Source organism: Bison bison, unplaced genomic scaffold, assembly GCF_000754665.1.
Source record: "Bison bison bison isolate TAMUID 2011002044 unplaced genomic scaffold, Bison_UMD1.0 scf7180017864535, whole genome shotgun sequence".
NCBI lineage: Eukaryota > Metazoa > Chordata > Mammalia > Artiodactyla > Bovidae > Bison > Bison bison.
Genome location: NW_011495084.1, coordinates 9524117 through 9543918, shown reverse-complemented (window position 1 = coordinate 9543918; position 19802 = coordinate 9524117). Strand labels below are relative to the sequence as shown.

Here is a 19802-nt window from a genome sequence, read left to right as displayed (position 1 = left end):
ACAACGCAACATGATCAAGCTATGAAAGTGAAAAGTGCTAGTCACTCAGTCATATCCGACTCTTTGTGACCCCATGGACTGTAGCCCGCCAGGCTCCTCTGTTCATGGAATTCTTCCAGGCAAGAAAAGTGGAGTGGGTTAGCTTTTCCCTTCTCCAGGGGATCTTTCTGATCCAGGGATCAAACCTATGTCTCCTGCCTTGGCAGGTGGATCCTTTACTTGTTGAGCCATTAGGGAAGACCATCAAACTATAATCAAATATAATAAAGACAACAGTGAATGGATCCATCTGTATCACTGGTAACATGGCTGTTAAAACTGTTTCATTCTTTGAGACACATAAAAACAATTTAGCCAATCACATCCAATAATTTTCATGGCTGAAAAATAAAATCACAAAATTCACTGAGTGACATTAATCATGGTTGTGGTCAAAACTTTTGGTAAAAGTTATTTACAGTGTGCATGGCTGAGCATGCACTATTTATAGATACTTGCCAATTTATTACAATAGGAGATATATATCTATTGTAATATATACATAAGCAAATATACAACATACATTACATATATATACCTCCTTTTAATAACTTTATGAGGAAAAGTATTTTTCCCAACCTGCAGATAGGGAAACTGATGACATGCGGGTTAAACAACTTCTCCTAAGTTGTACTTTTTTAGCAAGGGTGGTACCAGTATTTGAATCCAGGTAGATTCATAATTCAAACTAATTATTTCATTACACTGATTTCCAACTGTGCATATATATAAAATTTCACATATGAATTTAATTGTCTCATTTTCTTAACTGAGTTTCTGTCACTTTGGGTTGTAAATGTATCACTCTTAGGAACTAAGTTAACACATTGGGCTTCCCTGGTGGCTCATATGGTAAAGAGCCTGCCTGCAGTGCAGAAGACCCAGGTTTGATCCCTGAGTCGGGAAGATCCCCTGGAGAAGGAAATGGCAACCCACTCCAGTATTCTTGCCTGGAAAATCCCATGGATGGATGAGCCTGGCAGGTGACATTTCAAAGGGTCGCAAAGAGTCAGACATGACTGAGCAAATTCACTTTCTTTCTTTTATTTCTCATATCATTGCTAATAAAACTACCCACCAGCTCTTCTTTCTTTGTGGAGGCTCAAATGTTTTGAATTACTATTATATTTTTTCACTTTAACACTAAAAGGCAATTCAGGTTAATGTTTTAAAAAGTATCAATTTAATACTGAATACTTAGAAATACGGTACACAGATGCCATAGAAATATAAAATGCATACAACTAGCAACTATTTTATGAAACTTTAACATGGAGGGTGACATTTTCCAACAAATAAAACTACAGACAAAAGTACCAGATATATTTAAGGTTTCATTTTAAATACCATTTAGTCATGCAGACAATTAGGAGGTTTTTAAAAAAATAAATATGACAAATATATGGATTTCTGAAGTATAAATTGACATACAAATCTATATATTTTCATAATATTTTTCATTAAAGCATCTTTAAAGAAGCATTCTGGAACATGAAGTTGAGAGCTCAAATTAGATGAAAGGCATGAGGTTTTATAGAATTGAGTAATTCACATACCATATATCTACATAAAAGTAAATACAAAATTGCAAACATGTTTGTTTTATCCTCCAAATTATCAACTTCATAAAAATTACTTACTGGAATAATTATTATAAGACAAAATTCCCAATTCTGAATGTTAGTAAGGAAACACATATAGGAACAATATGAGAGTTAATTCTTCCTTCTGAGAAGCATATATAGAAGCACACAGGAACAATAATGAGTTAATTCTTCCTTCTGAGAAGCAGTGAAGGAAAGTGTAGCATAATTAACCCTTGGGGATTGTCAAAGCTTTCCTAGAACTCCACAGAGTAGGTTCTTTTGTAAAACAGCAAGAACTAAAACTACATCCTCTTACTAATACATAAACCTACGATAAGCTTTTTTTTCTATGATAAGCAAACTTACAGATGCTTACAATGCTGAAACAAGTTAGTGAACTGGGCTAAAATATCCCTACACCCCATTTCCTCAAAATGGCAGCTCCAAAGGAAAAAAATATTAATTCCCTTTTTCACCTGAACAGCTTGAATAAAATTTGTATTATGAATTTAAAGAGAAGAAATAATCTTATACCTAAGCAAGCTTGATGAAACTTAAGATGAAATAAATACTAGGTATCAGAACATATTCCTTAGTTAAGTTAAAGCATCAGAACTTAATTGGATTATATCACTAGTTTAAAAGTTAACATGGGAGACAGAAGAGGATTTTCTTGAACTAATTTAGACTAGTGATCCTTAACCCTCACTATGAATTAGAATCACTCTGAGAGCCTTTGGAGAAACTGACGCACAGCTTGACAATAAGAAATTCAGACTGCACTGTTGTAGGGTGGGGTCTAGATGATTCTAATATGAAATGAAGGTTTAGAAACATGATTTGGAAAAATTAATTACAGTGAATTTGATTTAAATAAATTATTCAACATGATAGGCATTAAGTTCTAATATGGAGAACAATTTTTTTTCTGTAAAAATCATTAGATAATATTAATATATATTTTGAAAGTTACATAATTTTATTAAAATATTATTCAAAGTTTTTATTCTGGTCTGCTGTCATAAAAGATTGCCTTCTACTTTTCACATCTATCCTCACTTGATATTATAAGAAGACATTAAACTCAAACTTCTCAAGATATGTGCAGAGAATGTAATAACAATTTAATTTTTCAAGTCATAGTATATGAGGTATTCTCCATCATATATCCAGAGTAACAAAGCTGTGATTTAAAAACTGAAATTAGGTATTGCTTTAATGCTTTAGTGAATCAAAAATGCACTACCACTGTCGTCAGTGCTCGGTTTATATTGCCTAAAACATAATCTATGACAGAGCCTCAGAGAGCCTAGTAAGAGTGGGTCTCTAATGCAGACCATGTTTCTTATGAGTATTTATAAAACATTTAAGAAAAAAGTTACAAGAATGTGGTTTTTGAAACATTAGAAATTATCTCAAAGGAACAGAAATAGTTTTTGAAATGCTACATTATAAGTTAGTTACTATTCCAGGATGATAGCTTGACCTTTAACATTTTAAACGAAAACCAACTATATTAGTATTATAAAATGCATTTTACTCATGAAAAAAATCAGATTTAAATTAATAAATTGGATTTGTATCTATTCTTCAAACAATTTTCAGCTTTAAATGTGCTAAGACCAGCAGACTAATTTGCTAATCCTATATTTGGCTAATTACCATTTTTTCTAGCTGGACAGCAGGCCAAAAATGATGAAATTTTGGTTAAACTATACTAAATGCCCTGGAAGCCTGGCATGTTGCAGTCCATGGAGTCTCAAAGAGCTGGACATGACTGAGCAACTGAATGATAACAAATATGTATGCCAAGAAAAAATGCAATAGCAATTTATTTCCCATACTTGATGGAATTAAAAGTGTTAAGAATTTTATGAAAGCTCAGTAGTCAAAATAAATATTTAATAAAAATATACACCATAACAAGCTATCAAGCACTTAGTGTTTAAAAATAAACTTTGTCACACTGTTTTGCCTTCAGTTAGACAGAACTCAATTTAGGTATCTAATTAAGGTGTGTTTTGGAAACAAAATTAAAATTCAAGTAACTCTAGAAAGATAACACTAACGTGAAAGAGAATCTTACTACATTTTTAACTCAAAAGTTTAATGAAGTTATACTTACTGGGATTTCTCAATATGACTATGACCCTAAGAAACAGGACAGTTTGGGAAATAAAAGTCAGGGTCAATGATTATGTGGTGATTATGTGGTTCATGCTGTGAAACTCAGTACACAAATCAAAGTCCAGTATAAATGAGCACCATCAGAAATGTGTGTGTATATACTTATTTAAAACTTTCCCTGATTAAAAATTGCCATATAGATAGGGAAGTTAAGCACACAGTTATGAAAGTATTAATACATTCTAAAGCTAACATGTCATATGACTTATTTTAAAATGTTTCATCTGGCTTTCCTTCTAAAAATCAAAAAAGAATACAAAGTGAAGAAAGCCAGCCAGTATTCTTTTGTAGTGCAAAGTCCCTTGGTTAAATAGAAGGTTACAAAGGGAAAAAGTATGTGTTCAATAGTGTTTTCAACTCACAGTCAGACTCCAATAGTTAAAGGAAAATATGGTTAGCTAATCAATGTGAATTCACAGAATAAACCAGCACATGTTGGATTTGCCACCATGGGATTATCATTCAGACCTCAGATTACTTTTAATTGAGAGTAGTCAATATTATTCTGCTGAAAGAATCTATCTACCTTCTATAAGAAAAGATACAGATTTGCCACCTGTGATTACTATTTATGCTACAGTTCCCAAAACTCAAAAAACTACTGTCAAATATAAAACATATCCTGGGGTAATGAAAGGGTCTTCAATGAAAATCTTATTTTGATACTACGTAGAGGCAGCTCATGAGAGACTCTTAGTATGCTCACTATTTTCAAAGCTCTCAGTATAAGTAATCACATGATACAGACTGAAGTTCTTTGAAACCCTGTCACATGATAAAGAGTAATGCTATTCACCATTTAAAATACGTTCAATCTCTTCTAGTCTTTTTAAAGCAGCAACTCTTTTCTTCTCAATTTCTTTGATTTCTTTTGTTGTTTTGTGGGGAATTTCTTTGTCTGTATTTTTTCCTAATTGTTTGCTGGCTTTAGATTGACTCTTATTATCATTTGTTTTTATTATCTGTGTAGGTCTGGGCTCGCTTTTTATTTCTTTGACATTTTCAGTTGGAATTTTATCTCCTTCAACACCTGAAGTCTTACCAGCTGGGAATATAGGTTGTTCTACAAAACTAGATGAAGAAATTTTATCCCTGACTATATTCAAGTGGCGTTGAATATATTCTTCATGTGGTGCTAATGCCAATGTTTCAACCAGGCATCTTTCAGCTTTTAGTAAGTCCTTCTCTTCAAAATAAACAACACAGAGATTGTGTTTTCCTTGCACATTGCTTGGATCCATCTCCAAAATCTTTTCAAAACATTTTTTTGCTCCACGTATATCTTTCTTTTGATTCATCAGGATGTCTCCCTTTAAAATGAGACCCTTGATATGATCAGGATAGTATTTGAGTAATTCTTCCAAGACTGGCAAAGCCATTAATTCCTTTGCAGTCTGAGAGTACAGGAGAGCCAGATTAAACAAAGCACTTCTGAAGTCGGCTTGTAATTTTATGGCTTTCTTCATCCACATCTCTGCTTCAGAGTCCTTTTTGTCATCCATGGCAAGCATTCCCAAATTGAAATAACCATTAGCATCTTGTGGCTCTTCATTTATATAGCTTAAAAGTCGTTTTCTAGCTTCAGGTCTGAGTCTAACTTCTCCTAAGAATTTTTTTAAAAAGAAAAAAAAAATTATATCATTAGCAAATGAGTAAGTCTGAGGTAAAAAACGGAGGTGCAGATATATATCTAGATTATAAAAACATAGCATCAAAATAGGTGATGGACAGGGAAGCCTGGCGTGCAGCAGTCCACGGGGTTGCAAAGGGTCAGACACGACTGAGTGACTGAACTGAGCATCAAAACAACTAACTGGTGTATCTAAATTAAAAAGCAGAAAGCAAAACCCTCAAAGTTTTCATAAGAAAAACAGTGTGTTTGATGCACTGGATTGACAGTGCATTACAAGTAGTAAGAGTTCCTCAAAAACTAAAAAAGGGTGAAATATTTCCTGATAAGTTTAGATTCTAACCGGGAGTTGAGAAAGAATACAGAATTAAGAGGAAGGTGCATGGAATTTGAAAATAGAGACATATATTCAGTCATGATTCTGTTAATATTATGACTTTTACTCACTAAAATAATTACTTGTCTGGGTTAATCTATTGAATCTTCTAAGAATTACATGAGATATATACAAAATGCTCAACAAATAGTAACTATTTTGGATAAACAAAATGTTTCAGTCTTACTAAATTAGATATATTTTGTATGTTACTTAAAATTTTTTAGGAAATTTCAAATATAAAAAGAATACTATTATATCTAAAGCCTATAAATATCAATTAAGATTCAGGAAGCAAACATTTATTGAGATGATTTCTACTGCAAATAAGTACCAAAAAAATTTCAACTTCTACAACTATACACCCCAGGGTTTAATCTTGTGTTAAATTATAGGCACTTTTCATGATTACTAAGGATAGCTAACTTTACAAAAACATTAGTTTTCTAAATTAAGCTTTTCTGAATGCCAAGCATAAAGATCTTTATTCTTTTATTTGATAACATGATGATTAAAGAAGTCTGAAATAAATCAGTAGGCTTAAGTTCTTGTCTTGGACTACTTACTAACCTAGCCATATGAAGATAGGGTAGTTAATACATTTATTTGGTCCTCACTCTCTAATCTATAAAATAGATGACTGGTAGAAATAAACTCAAAGACTCTCTTTAATTATAAAATATGATTCTTACATTTTTTGCAGAAGTTTTATGAAAGTATTTAATAATTAATATAAAGATTTTTCCAAACATAAAAATTAAGAAAACCATAAATTATATATCCTGCCTTCTGGAGCAGAACTAAAATTCTGATATATCAAAGATCCTAGTTTATTGTGATGAATAATTTGGTTTTGCTAATTTATATAAAATATAGGAAATTATAATAATATCTCAGAAAACAGTAACACTGGATATAACATGATATTGAAAATATTTGGACTTATAGATCAAGGGAAAATAGAATACTATTTTGTTTAAAACATATAATGCTCTTGACATCCTAGAAATAATAACTTAAAACTTTTTTTTTTTTTTTTTACAAATTCAGATTATTTGAATAGTATGATATTTATGCATAAGAAATATACTTCCAGGCATAAAATGACAAAATAGATGAATAAAGTATTGTTAATAGACTGTCTGAGAAGTCATTTTTAGCATATACCAGAGAAATTAACATTTAGAATGACACATATGCTAGGGTATATTACCTGAAAGGTTTACGTTAAGTATTTAAAATATTCTTCTTATAACTATTTATGAAGTTTTGATAAAAACCATCCATTCATAAAATGTTTGCTGGGGTAACATAATATATGACTTTACCATATTTCAAACTAGAGTATGTTTAAATATAGAGAAATTTTGAGAAAACATACCTGATTCTTGCATTAATATAGCAGAATTAAATAATGCTAGTTTATGCTTTGGATTTAGTTCTAAAGCATGATTAAAGTTTTTCAGGGCATCATTTGGTTCCTTAAGTTCAATATGAACAATCGCCAAGTTGTACCAAAGATCTGCATTATTTCTGTCCAGCTCTAGGGCTTTAAGATATGCTTCTTTTGCTTTGGCAGGTTTATTCATTTTTAGAAGCAATTCTCCTCTGTGGAAAAACACAAGTTTTACTTATACTATCATGTCAGTCTGTAGATACTATTTTCACAAGTTTTAAGCTTTTCCACATATTCACAGCTTTCCTTTTAACTTAGGTTCTTAAATTTTTTTTTTCAAAAATAACTATCTAAAACTGTCCTTACACCTAAACACATTAATTTTGAACATTTGGTTTGATATGTTTTCAAGTATTATTAAAGAAGGAAAAAACATGCCTGATTCTAGAGGGTAAGATATCAGGAGGTATCCAAAAAAGGGGAACAGAAGATACATCCTTTGAATATATCTTGAAAAACAGCAGACTAGTCTGCATAAGAAAAATGGTAGCAACTAGAGTGGGAGATCAATTTGTCAGAAGATGAGTAGCATCTGGAGAAGGAAAATAAACATAGTAGTGATGGGGAAATTCCAGTATTCAAATCTTTGTTAGCAATGTCTAACTATAAAAAAAAGCAGAACATTTGAAATTGTTTACCCCTTATAATTATTTAGTTTTCTTCAATGAATTCTTAAAAGAAAGGAATTACAAAGCTGATCTGGTAGCATGGAAGGGCAATACTGCCACCTGTAGATACTTTTGAGGAACACATCTGGAAATGATGATCAGTCTGAAAATCATTCTAATAAGGTTATATTTTCTGTTACAGAACTTAAAAAGTCATTTTTACATATGTGAAAATCAATTTAAGTACTGATATAGAGTCAATTTTATTTTAATACTACTCTTTCCTAAAATATTAGCATAGGCATGAAGTCAAATGAGCTATTAATATTCACACTTCCTAGAATGTGTCCAAAATATTATTTTTAAAATAAATGCAAAGATTATTAAGCAATTCTCTATAAGTTTACTTAAGACAGTTTTATTTATTGATACAACCCCAGTAAACTTAGTGAATTTCAGCAAGTACTAGATAATGTTGAAGAAAGACAGCTTTCAGCTTATGAACAGATTTTATTTCAAAAACTTAAATTCTGAATGCATTTTCCATGTAAACAATGTGATAAATTATAATTAGGTTTCTGGAGCAGGCTTCAAAACAAAGTTTAAAACAATTTTTTCTCAAGTATAACACAAATGATAACATTTACATGAGAAAATATCTAAGATTCTGACACTTATTGCCAAATTTTTTTTACTAGCAACTGGTGTCTTTGTAATAAAATCATAAATAACCAGTCAATTCTCTTAATAGTTGGATATTATATAATTATTTCTTATTTATTTTATATATAATGATTCCATAATTATACAATGATTTCTTAATCTATAATAATTAAGAAGTAATAACTTCTTACAAAAATAATTATTTTGTTACAATTAAGAAGCAATTATAAAAGGTAAATTTTGGTTGTTTTAGGTAAAAATGAATTTGGTGTTGAGAAGCAGAAGAAACCAATGAGCTTTTCCTACCCTTCCTTTTGTATAAATAAATCTAAGTTTGCTGCTTTAAGTTATGGATTCTCTTGTCAATTTAAAATAAATTAAATTTGTTAGTCTAAAACAAGCTATGTTTCTATGCTCTTGGTTGTCAACTAAGATTTACTAGAAGAAAAAAAAGCCAAATTAGTGAAGATAGCCTAAATGTATATGCAGATGAAGCTTCCATCTTTTATAGTGAAAACCTAAAGCAAACTACAATACCTGCTAATGTAAGCCTGCTTGAAGTCTGGCCTCATGCTTATTGCTTGTCGGTACAGCTGATCTGCTTCTTCTAGTCGGGACTCATTTGCTCGGATCAGGTTGGCCAGATTAATATAAACATTTAAATGGTTAGGTGCAATTCTGGCTGCATATTTTTTACCAGGAATAATCTGTTAATAAAAAAACAAACATTTCTACAAGTTGATATTTCAGTACCAAATAAAATCTGAAGTAAGAAGTCCTAGAGTCTTATTTAAAACTTACACAGAGTTCGATGCACGATACTGGATGCTTGGGGCTGGTGCACTGGGACGACCCAGAGGGATGGTATGGGGAGGGAGGAGGGAGGAGGGTTCAGGGTGGGGAGCACATGTATACCTGTGGTGGATTCATTTTGATATTTGGCAAAACTAATACAATTATGTAAAGTTTAAAAATAAAATAAAATTAAAAAAAAAAAAACTTACACAGAGCATAAAAAGCTAAATTGCTGTATTAAAATAAAACATAAAAATATGAAATAACCTGCAGTATTCACAAAATATAAGTAAAATAATGCTTTGACACAATGACGGATGTGTTTTTTCATTCATGTTATCTCAGTAGATTATCATTAGATTTTCATATATGTGTTATTTTATGAAGTCATATAAATCAGAACTTCCACAGGCTAAAGTCCCTTAGTACGCTTGAGTCAGACCAGGAACAGAACTCAGGTCTTTTTCCTCAGTCTAGTATATTTGTTACACCATGTCAACTTTCAAGTTGTCAGCAAAAATGTTTCCTGGTTGTGACAGTGGGGTAGTTAACTTCAGAGCTTTACTAATTCCTCACTTGTTTGCTGGAGTTAAGACATAAAAATATCTAATTAACTCTAAAAGTTATTAGGTATAATATATGTGAACCCCAATTCTCAATGAATATAATAAATTATATCTGATAAAAATCCGCTGAACACAATTTAACTTTAGAATCTTAGGACTGAAAGAATTCTTAATGTATCATGTGGTGTAAGTGTTTTAAAAACATTTATCAAACTATCAAAATCAAACTATCAACTCATTTCAATATTGCTACAGTATTAATACAAACTACTACTGAGAAAATTAGAGCCCAATGTAAACTATCTTTTCTGATTACACACAGCTGATAAAGGGCAGTGTCAGATTTTGTAACTTTGTCTTGTGACATCCAAGAAATCTGGTACTTGTGACATTATAGCAACTGACAGGCACAAATATATATCTACTCATTTTATCCTTTGCTTTGTTCATTTATTTTTTGATAGGAGTTAATGTTTACTGCTTAATGTACATAAATAAAATTCTTTTCATTTAAAGTCACTTAAAGTCATAGATAACTTATAATAAAAAATATCTAAAACTCATAATTTCATAGATTTAGTTTTCATGACTATGAACTTTTTAAATTATGAGCTAGATAGGTAAATGCAATCTTTTATAACACAATAATAGATGGTTCACTGGACACCTTAATTTTAATCCAAATTAAAGAAAAGATGAAGATTTTCCATCTGGATAATTCTATTCAATATAAACATCCAGCAGACATGACACAATAGGAATAATTTTTGACAACTTACCTGAGGCATCAGCGACTTAGCTGTCATGTAAGATTCTTCAGCTTCTTTGGTTCTATTTAAATTTTTGTAAGTTCTTCCTACATTCATGTGGGCACCAATATCATCTAAAATAAAAAAATCATTTGTTGGCAGATACACTAACTAGTGTCCAGTATAAACTAAGAAGACACGTTTCGAGCAACAAACAACTAGGCAAAAAATGTGAAGCAGGCAATAGGTCCTGCCTTCTCCTTAAAGCTCTTCTAACACAACTTACTATAACTTATAAGCAAGGCTACACTAGAAGACTATTAAATAAAGTACTGGAAGAACAGAAAATACACATATGACATGAAAAACTATCTGAATGGTTCCTGGAAGGGTTAAGAGACGAGACAGGAGAAATAAACATAATGAAGGAATTTACGTTTTTTTTTTTTCTTCACTATATTTTACTGTCCTCTACTAAGGCTTCTATTTCCTTAATCACATGGCTGTGGAATTCACTAAGAAAGTATGGCTCAACTCTAAAAGTGAAAAGGATCACCATAATTCCCAGAATAATCTCAAGTATTATAAATTGCAAATATGCATCCATGGTGGGAAAGGGGCAAAGAGACTGAAAAACTTAGAAACTTTAAAAAAATTTTTGTGAATATGGTTGGAGTGTAAGTTATCAGGTTCTATAGTATTATTTAAGATGCAGCAGCCCAGCTCCCTTAAATGATGATATATTACCATATAATTTAATTAAAACTTTTAAAAAGGTTGTGTTAGTATCAGAATGTCAGGAACTTTTGTCTCATTTTGTGATACAGAAAATTGAGCCCTCAGCAAATTTGTTCAGAGACAGAAAAATATGCAATTCAAATTATAAAGATATGAGGGTTCACTGTACACTAGTTTTAAGATATACTTTCCAGTAAATATTTCAAAGGTTTGGAATAAAGATAGAGAGAAGGATCTTAATTTAGACAAATTTTACTCAACATGAATCTCTTAACAGACATGACAAGGTTTCAAATTATGATTACTACTTGCCTGTGACACCGATGATGATTTTGCAATTGTGGAATAGTTCTCTGCCTGCAACTCCCAGGACACATAGGGGCCAAGCATATATATCTTAGGCATTCCCCTAGGAGGAGAGTAACAGTCCTAAGATCTTGCTATATTATGTTTCAGGTTGGCAATTGTGTGTACTGCACAAAAGCTGTTAGATGCCATACAGCTTCAGTTAGAGAACTAAGGGACAAGATTGGGGAAAAAAGGTTGATTTTTTTGTTTTTAGATACATTACTGAATCTCTTGGGGTTTCAGTAGGGGGTCAAGTCAAAAAAAAAGAGAAAAAAATGCTTCCCAATACTGGCTGCATTCCGAACACTTGTGTAGCTTTGAAAAATTCAGATATCTTATCCCACTCAGTTCTATCAAAACAGAATCTTCAAAAACAGGACTGTAAAAATGTTTTTTAAAGTTTCAGAGGCAATTCTGATGTAGAGCGAAGGTTGAAATATACCGCATTACCAAGAGTATATAGAGTTTTGCTCTTAAAAGCTTTTTTAAAAATTTACTTTTTATTGAAGTATAATTGTATTACAATGTTGTCTTAATTACTGCTGTACAGCAAAGTGACTCAGTTACACATATATAAGCTTTCTTTTTCATACTTTTCCATTATGGTTTATCACAGGATATTGAATATAGTTTCCTATGCTATACAGTAGGATCTTGTTTATTCAAGCTCTTTATTTTTTTAAACATCAGATAAATCTATACCAATTACTCTAGAGATCAGAAAGTTACCCAGAAAAAACGAAAGAGTGTACAGAACCTGAAAAAATTAATTATACGGTGAAAATTTAATCTAAGAAAAGAATAAACTGAAAGTTTAAGTAAATAGTGCAATTAGGTCAGCTAAGTATTTAATATATCACTGAAAGGAGCTCCAATTAATCTTAGAAAAGAAAGAGGTTATCCATTAGGATGAAAGACAAGGCAAATTACTACACACTGGTCAGGTTCTTAGAATTATGACAAGGAGATATAGATGAAGACTTCAGACACTCAGTAAGACATCCTTACTTTCTCAAGGAACAAAGATAGCAATTAGATAGCTTTTAGCATCAAAAGAACTACATGACACATCTAAAAAGAAAAAATGAAAAAACACAATTTTTAAAGCAAATTTCTTTATAAGTTACAAAGTTTTAAGATTCCAGGAGGAAACAGCCTTACTGTTAAAGTAAATTTAAATTTGGAAAAAAAAAAAAGGTAAGCAAGCAGGCAAAATATAAAAATCAGTTACATTTGAATGACTAAGAAGCTACAGAGTTTCAAAAAACAACCCTGCTATTGTGAGTGCACTATCCAAACCAAAAGCAGCATGAACCTGGCAGTCTGTCTTTAATTCAACGTAAAGGAGGACTGGCAGACATCAGGCAACTCTGTGCCGAATAATTCTTAGCCATAAACAGTAGAGCTACGTATTCTCGCACTGATAGCCTAGGCATCTGTGTTGCTTTCCCATTATTTCCTATGCACAAATTTGTCAATTTATTTAAAAAGATAAATTATAAACATCTGGAAACGTCTGAAAACTTAAAAAATCATTCCCTTCTTGATGGCATCAAATCTGAACTACAGGCCCATGATTGTTTTATGATATAAACAGTGTCAAAGATTTGTTGGAGTTAGATAAAAATGAAATTTTACTGATTTTAAGGCAAAAATAAACCATAGGGGAAATCTGGTGTTTCCTGAGAAAAATCCACTCTCATAATGTATTTATGGAAACTTTAATTCTATTCGAAAAAATTTTAGCTTGTGAATTGATTTTTTAAAAACACCCGTAACCATCAAAACAAACAAACAAAAACCCATCATCAATTGTTTGTCTAACATGCATGTCACCTGGTTAAAGACCACTCTGCAGTTTATATTCTTTTTCTGGCTAAGCAAGAAAAGCCTTCAGATTGAATGTCTTCTTGTTTTTTTAAAGCTACTTTAAATGTTAAGAATCTCTACTCTCTGTGATCCTACACTTCTCTAGGGTTTTAAATACTACATACATGCTTGTTACTTCAAATCTTATCTTTAGTCCTGACCATTCATTCCCCTTATCTCCAAACTTACAGATCTGTCTCCATCTGCACATCTAATAGGGACAAAAAGACTTGATTTCCTCCTCTCCATGTTGTTTCACCTGTCAAATCTATCTATGAAGAACATAGCTGAAAAACACAGAATGAGCCAGAAGTCTCTGAATGCCAAATTCAGTGTTTCTAAGATTATGTACTTTTTCATTGTAATAAATGAAATACAATGAAAATACATTATAAGTGAAATACAATAAATCATTGTAATAAATCATTTGCCTATTTTTCTAGCTCATTGCTTATTATTAATAGAAATAGCAACTTTGAGCAGATGGTAGGTAAGTCATACTAAAGGAGATAGGTTTAGTAAGTATCTCAAAAACAGCCAAAAGTGACAACTGACAATGAGAGGAAAAATGATTTTAAACTAAACATCCATAATTACATCCACTGGTGAAGAACCCGCCTGTCAACGCAGGAGATACCAAAGACGTGGGCTTGATCCCTGGGTTGGAAAGATTCCCTGGAGGAGGGCATGGCAACACACTCCAGTATTCTTGCCCGGAGAATTCCATGGACAGAGGAGCCTGGCGGGCTACAGTTCATGGGGTCGCAAAGAGTTGGATACGAATGAAGCTACTTAGCACTAGCTGCTGCTGCTGCTGCTGCTGCTGCTAAGTTGCTTCAGTCGTGTCCGACTCTGTACGACCCCATAGACGGCAGCCCACCAGGCTCCCCCATCCCTGGGATTCTTCAGGCAAGAACACTGGAGTGGGTTGCCATTTCCTTCTCCAATGCGTGAAAGTGAAAAGTGAAAGTGAAGTCACTCAGTCATGTCCGACTCTTAATGACCACATGGACTGCAGCCTACCAGGCTCCTCCATCCATGGGATTTTTCAGGCAAGAGTACTGGAGTGGGTTGCCATTGTCTTCTCCAACTTAGCACTAGCATGCAGCCCTAAACACAATTTCATTCAGTTTCAACAATACAATGAGACAGAAATTACTATGCCAATTTAAGATAAGTCTGAAGGGGCCTAAATACCATCCTAAGTCTCAAAGTCCCTGCATGCCCAGCATAAAGATGACTTTGCTTCTCTAAAAACTCCTAGAATGAACCTAAAAGGCTTTAGAAAGCAATGAATTAAAACTGCCAGAGTTAGTGACTGCTGACTGTGTATAAAACTGTGCTAGATGATGCAGTAGGTACGAAGATGAGCCAGATGTTCATGCTACCCCTAGGGAGCCCCACAGTTTAAATATAACATACATATTTTAAATAAATAAATAAATATTTTAAATAAACATTTAAATAACAGATATCACAGGAAAGATATGAAAGTTGTAAGGAGTCTTGAAGATGAGAAACATTTGCTTCTAATTTGAAAGACAGAAGGGTTTTTTTTCCCTCTAATAAGAAGAGAAGCCATGTGAGATGGGTTGCAAGAGATGTGTAGGATATGGTAGAAGGTAGATTTGGAAGGAAAGGAGAAGAGAGAGTTCTAGGTTCAAACATGTTCTAGGTTCAACATGAACAAATGCAAAGAGGTGAGGAAGCCCACCACATATCCCCTATATTTCAAGAAAAAACTAAACTGCATGAAGAGCCAGGGGAGATAAAACTGGAAAGATGGCCAGACCATCAGTTACATATTTCTACAACAATCTCTAACTAGAATTCAGCTTTGCCTTGGGGAAACTGGTAGTTTTTCCAAGTGATGACTGTGATGTTTTTATCTTTTGCAACACTGGGCCTGGAGTTAAGTGTCCTAGATCCATACCACTTGCAGACCACTGCCACTCCTTAAAACCACTCCTTTCTGAATTTCAGGTCATTAAACTCTGTTATCCACTATCCCTCCTTACTGTAGTGACCAATTGCAAGCTTCTGGTTCCTTGTTATTCTCGCCTTCTCTCCAACATCACACAGTTGTCACAGTTCTTTAGTGGTTTCAAATCTATGTAAGGTGTATCTTCTAATACTTGCTTTGATATCCTTTCTTTCAATGATTTTCACCACCATTCTCCTGTAATTTGTCAGTTCAATGGTCACAGTCTTGTCCAGCAGAAACATAGGGGGCCATGCACAGCACTCCCCACCCCGCCAGTATATTGAGAAATGTGTGTGTGTGGAAGTACTTTCTGGTTATCATGCTGAATGGAAAGTAATGAGTTTATTTGTTAAGTGGGGGCCGTATTTGGTACATACCCTGGAATACAGACAGTTCTGCATACTTGAAATGCCGACAGCATTTCTACTGAAAACAAGCAATGCTCCAGCTAGACCGTCCTCAGAAGCCAACAATTTCAGATCTATAAACCACTGATCTGATCATCTTTTCCTCCTGTTTCACCCTCTCTCACATCTCTTCATAACCAGTTTAGACTATGTTTCAAAATTCCCTTAACCCTTTGTTTAGTAATACACATCTGACAAAATCCTAATCCTGTTAACCAAATTCTCTGTGCCTGCCTATACTATATATAAAGTAGTGGGAGAAAAACATAATCACATCAATCAGTTTAATTTTAATTAAGCACTGCTAACCTCAAGAAGTGGAGAAGGCAATGGCACCCCACTCCAGTACTCTTGCTTGGAAAATCCCATGGACGGAGGAGCCTGTTAGGCTGCAATCCATGGTGTTGCTAAGAGTCGGACACGACTGAGTGACTTCACTTTCACTTTTCACTTTCATGCATTGGAGGAGGAAATGGCAGCCCACTCCAGTGTTCTTGCCTGGAGAATCCCAGGGACTGGGGAGCCTGGTGGGCTGCCATCTATGGGGTCGCACAGAGTCGGACACGACTGAAGTGACTTAGCATAGCAACCTCAAGAAGGGTGTTACAGCTGCTTGGCAATCACACTGCATTTTCCTAGTCTATACATTTTCCTAGATCTTCGTTTCTCAACACGTGATTCATGGGCTAAGTATCACTTAGGAACTTATCAGAAATGCAGAACTTTAGGCCCTACTCTAAATCGCTATACACAAGAACATGCACCATTAGATCTCCAGGTGACTCACACACACATTAAAGTTTCTGAAGCCATGTCCTAGATGACTACTTCATACTCTCTCCTGGTCTTAGATCTCCAGAACGTCCTTTCCCTTCCCCACAATCTACTGTTGATTCTGCTTTTTATGTCACTGAGAAAACAAGCAAACAATAACTTTCAGAAGTTATTTGTCTATTATTCACCTGCCTATCTATATCCATGTTTCTACACTCTGCTTTCCCTGTTACTACATGGTAACTACCGGTTCAGCTGACTGAAATCCTCATCCTGAGTATCAGATCTTAATTATCTATTCTCATCTATTCAAGAACACTGATCCTTTACTCCGTTCCCCAACCCTGAATTACTACTTTGCCCAACTTCAATGCACTAGTCACATACATGCCTTATTTCTTTCACCTTTAAAAAAAAAAAAAACCCAAAAACCCCAGCATCCTACTACCCTCTCTTGACCCCACACTCAACACCAACATTTCTTACCAGTTTTTAATATCAACTGTCTCCAGTTCTTCTTCTACTCTAATAGGCCTTTGTATCTATCATTCCACCAAAATTGCTCATCACTGCCATCCAACAAATCTGTATTTAAAAACATCCCTAAATGTCTGATATAAACAGCTCTAACATATAACCCAATTCAAAAAATAAGCTAGCACCAAACATTATAGTATTCAAGTCAGCTGGAATAAAGCTTGAAAATAAACTCCACCTACTTTCTACAAATATAATCAAATTTTCAAAAAGAAAACAAACTATTAACAATAGCTTTATTAATCAATAATGCTTACCTGGCTGAACATGCGTAGCCTGTAAGAAGTATTTCAAAGCTCTCTCAAAGTTTTTTTCATTTTCCAGAGCATGACCCACATTATTCCATAATTTGGCATTATTTTTATTTACCTTAAATACAGAAGTACAGATAGAAATTGGTTACATTTTTAAAAATGAGTCTAATTAACACAGGTTTTATTTGGTATACTATTAGGAAAGGAGTACTCCACAGAAATGTCTATGAATGGATGAAGGCAGTTCAAAGGTACAAACTTCTAAGTTATAAGTAAGGTCTAAGGATGCAAATATATAGAACAGGGAATACAGTTAACAGTACTATATTGCATGTTTGAAAGTTGATAAGAAAGTAGATTTTAAAAGTTCTCATCACAAGAAAAAAAGTAACTAAATGAAGTTATGGATATTAATTTATTTTGGTAATTGTTTTATATATATATCTAAAAATAATTATATTATACACTTTAAAGTTAAGATGAAGTTATATGTCAATTATATCCCCAAAAAACTGGAAGTCATTCAGATTTCTTTCAGGAAAAAAAAAAGTGTATGTACATGTGTGTGTGTATATGTGTATATATATATAACTCCATATATATAACTCCAATTAACACAGATAACTGTCTGATATATTATTAGGAATAGAGTTTTCCATGGAGATGAAGAAGGGGTCAAAACGAAAATTGCTTCATGAAATTTAACCTCTCCTCCCTTTCAACATCAACATGCTAAAACTTCAGTTCATCTATTTTATATATTACAATTTTACTTCATCAAAGCATAGAGTTGTTTGAAAATTCCTGCTCTATTATTTATAGTCTTTTGGGAAAGAAGGAATTTGCATGAGAGAATATGTTTAAACACTGCACTGATGACTTATTTTGAGGCTTGACATAAAGCTATTTATGTAGTCTATTAGAGTAATGGGAACTGTGCAGAGTACAGAAACAGCCAAAAAGGAAGTTAAGAGTTTAAAGATTTGAAGAAAAGGAGCAACTGAAAAAAACATCTTTGCTTATAACTTTTACAGAAAACAAATCATATGATTTTTAAAAAGAACTTTTCTCATTTATATTGTCCATTCCATAGAGATGCAACATCCCTCCTTTCTGCCAGTTCCTATCTTTCTTATAGTTTTATAACCATTGGTTATCCTCAGTATGATAGGGCGCCATTTTCTGCCATGTATTTTATTTCACTGAATCTAAGATGCCACCATGCCGGGGTCCAGCCCTGGCTGATCCAGGGTATTCGAAGCGGGGAGGGCGTCGGCGACCTATTTAAATATTTTATCAAAGATATAGAGAGTAATAGGATGAGGATAGCTCAGTAGGAAAATTCAGTGGAGAAAAGAGGCTGAGTAGCTTGGTTTACGCGGGAGACCAATAAAACTTCAAGACAAGAAGCTTGTACCACTAACGTAGGCCGCAGGCGTCCTTCCGTTCTCTCGAAGGAGAGGAGACACTGAGGCCTCCCTGGTCGGATCTTAGAAGCCCAGGCATAATTAGTAAGCATGGCGGGTTCCGCGCTCCAGATGGAGACTCAACCAGAGTGAGAGAGAGAGCGACATGGGGAGACCAGTATTTCGAGAAACTGATCCCAATTCTTTATTTTCCATGGTCTACTTTTATACACTGAGATGTTATGCAAAAGTCATGCGGGGTCAGCATTCCTGACTTTTATCAAAGTCAGGTGCTTCATACAAATGTATACAGAGGTCTTAGGGGTGTTACATCATCTTCTGGCCAGGGGGCCTGCTGACAATTTATGACCCTCTCCTTGTGAGAGCGGTCAGTCAACCAGGACACTTATTTCTCCAGGGGTGATTATTCTTAAAACAGACACTACCCAAATAAAGTTACATTCCTATAGGGTGAGGGTGTAGTGGGTTTTAGTTAAGGAAAGAATTTACTTAGCCTAAGGTCTAATGTGATTAATATCAAAGGTTAATACTTATTTCTTCTATATATTCATTAATGTGTGTAAGGGCAGGGGATGTGGAGACTTAGCAACAAACATTGGCTCAACAAATGAAAAACCCTTCACCAATACAATTTCTAATCAGCCCATTATACTTATATTAATAGTTTTCTAACTTTTCTAAGGAACCTGTTTTTAGAAGGTTTAAAGCATCTCGTGCCTCTCACGGTTGGGAGGCTGTGAGCAATCACATGTGGCCGGACAAGCCTGTCAGGCAGGCTAGAGAACCTTCAGAGGAGTTTGTAGGTTAAA

General features: G+C 33.7%; 1 protein-coding gene across 1 annotated transcript in view; it reads right to left on the bottom strand.

The window, feature by feature from the left end:
- Positions 1–1043: 1043 nt before the first annotated feature.
- The window catches only part of TMTC3 (transmembrane and tetratricopeptide repeat containing 3), a 52386-nt gene continuing 33627 nt past the window's right edge, over positions 1044–19802 (bottom strand). Inside the window, exons 10-14 of the mRNA XM_010832053.1 lie at positions 17570–17681; positions 10686–10789; positions 9083–9252; positions 7200–7426; positions 1044–5415 (exon numbers count right to left, since the gene is read on the bottom strand). Of these exons, the coding sequence (XP_010830355.1) occupies positions 4601–5415; positions 7200–7426; positions 9083–9252; positions 10686–10789; positions 17570–17681 (1428 nt within the window). The 3' untranslated portion in view covers positions 1044–4600. The remainder of the gene's footprint in view (positions 5416–7199; positions 7427–9082; positions 9253–10685; positions 10790–17569; positions 17682–19802) is intronic.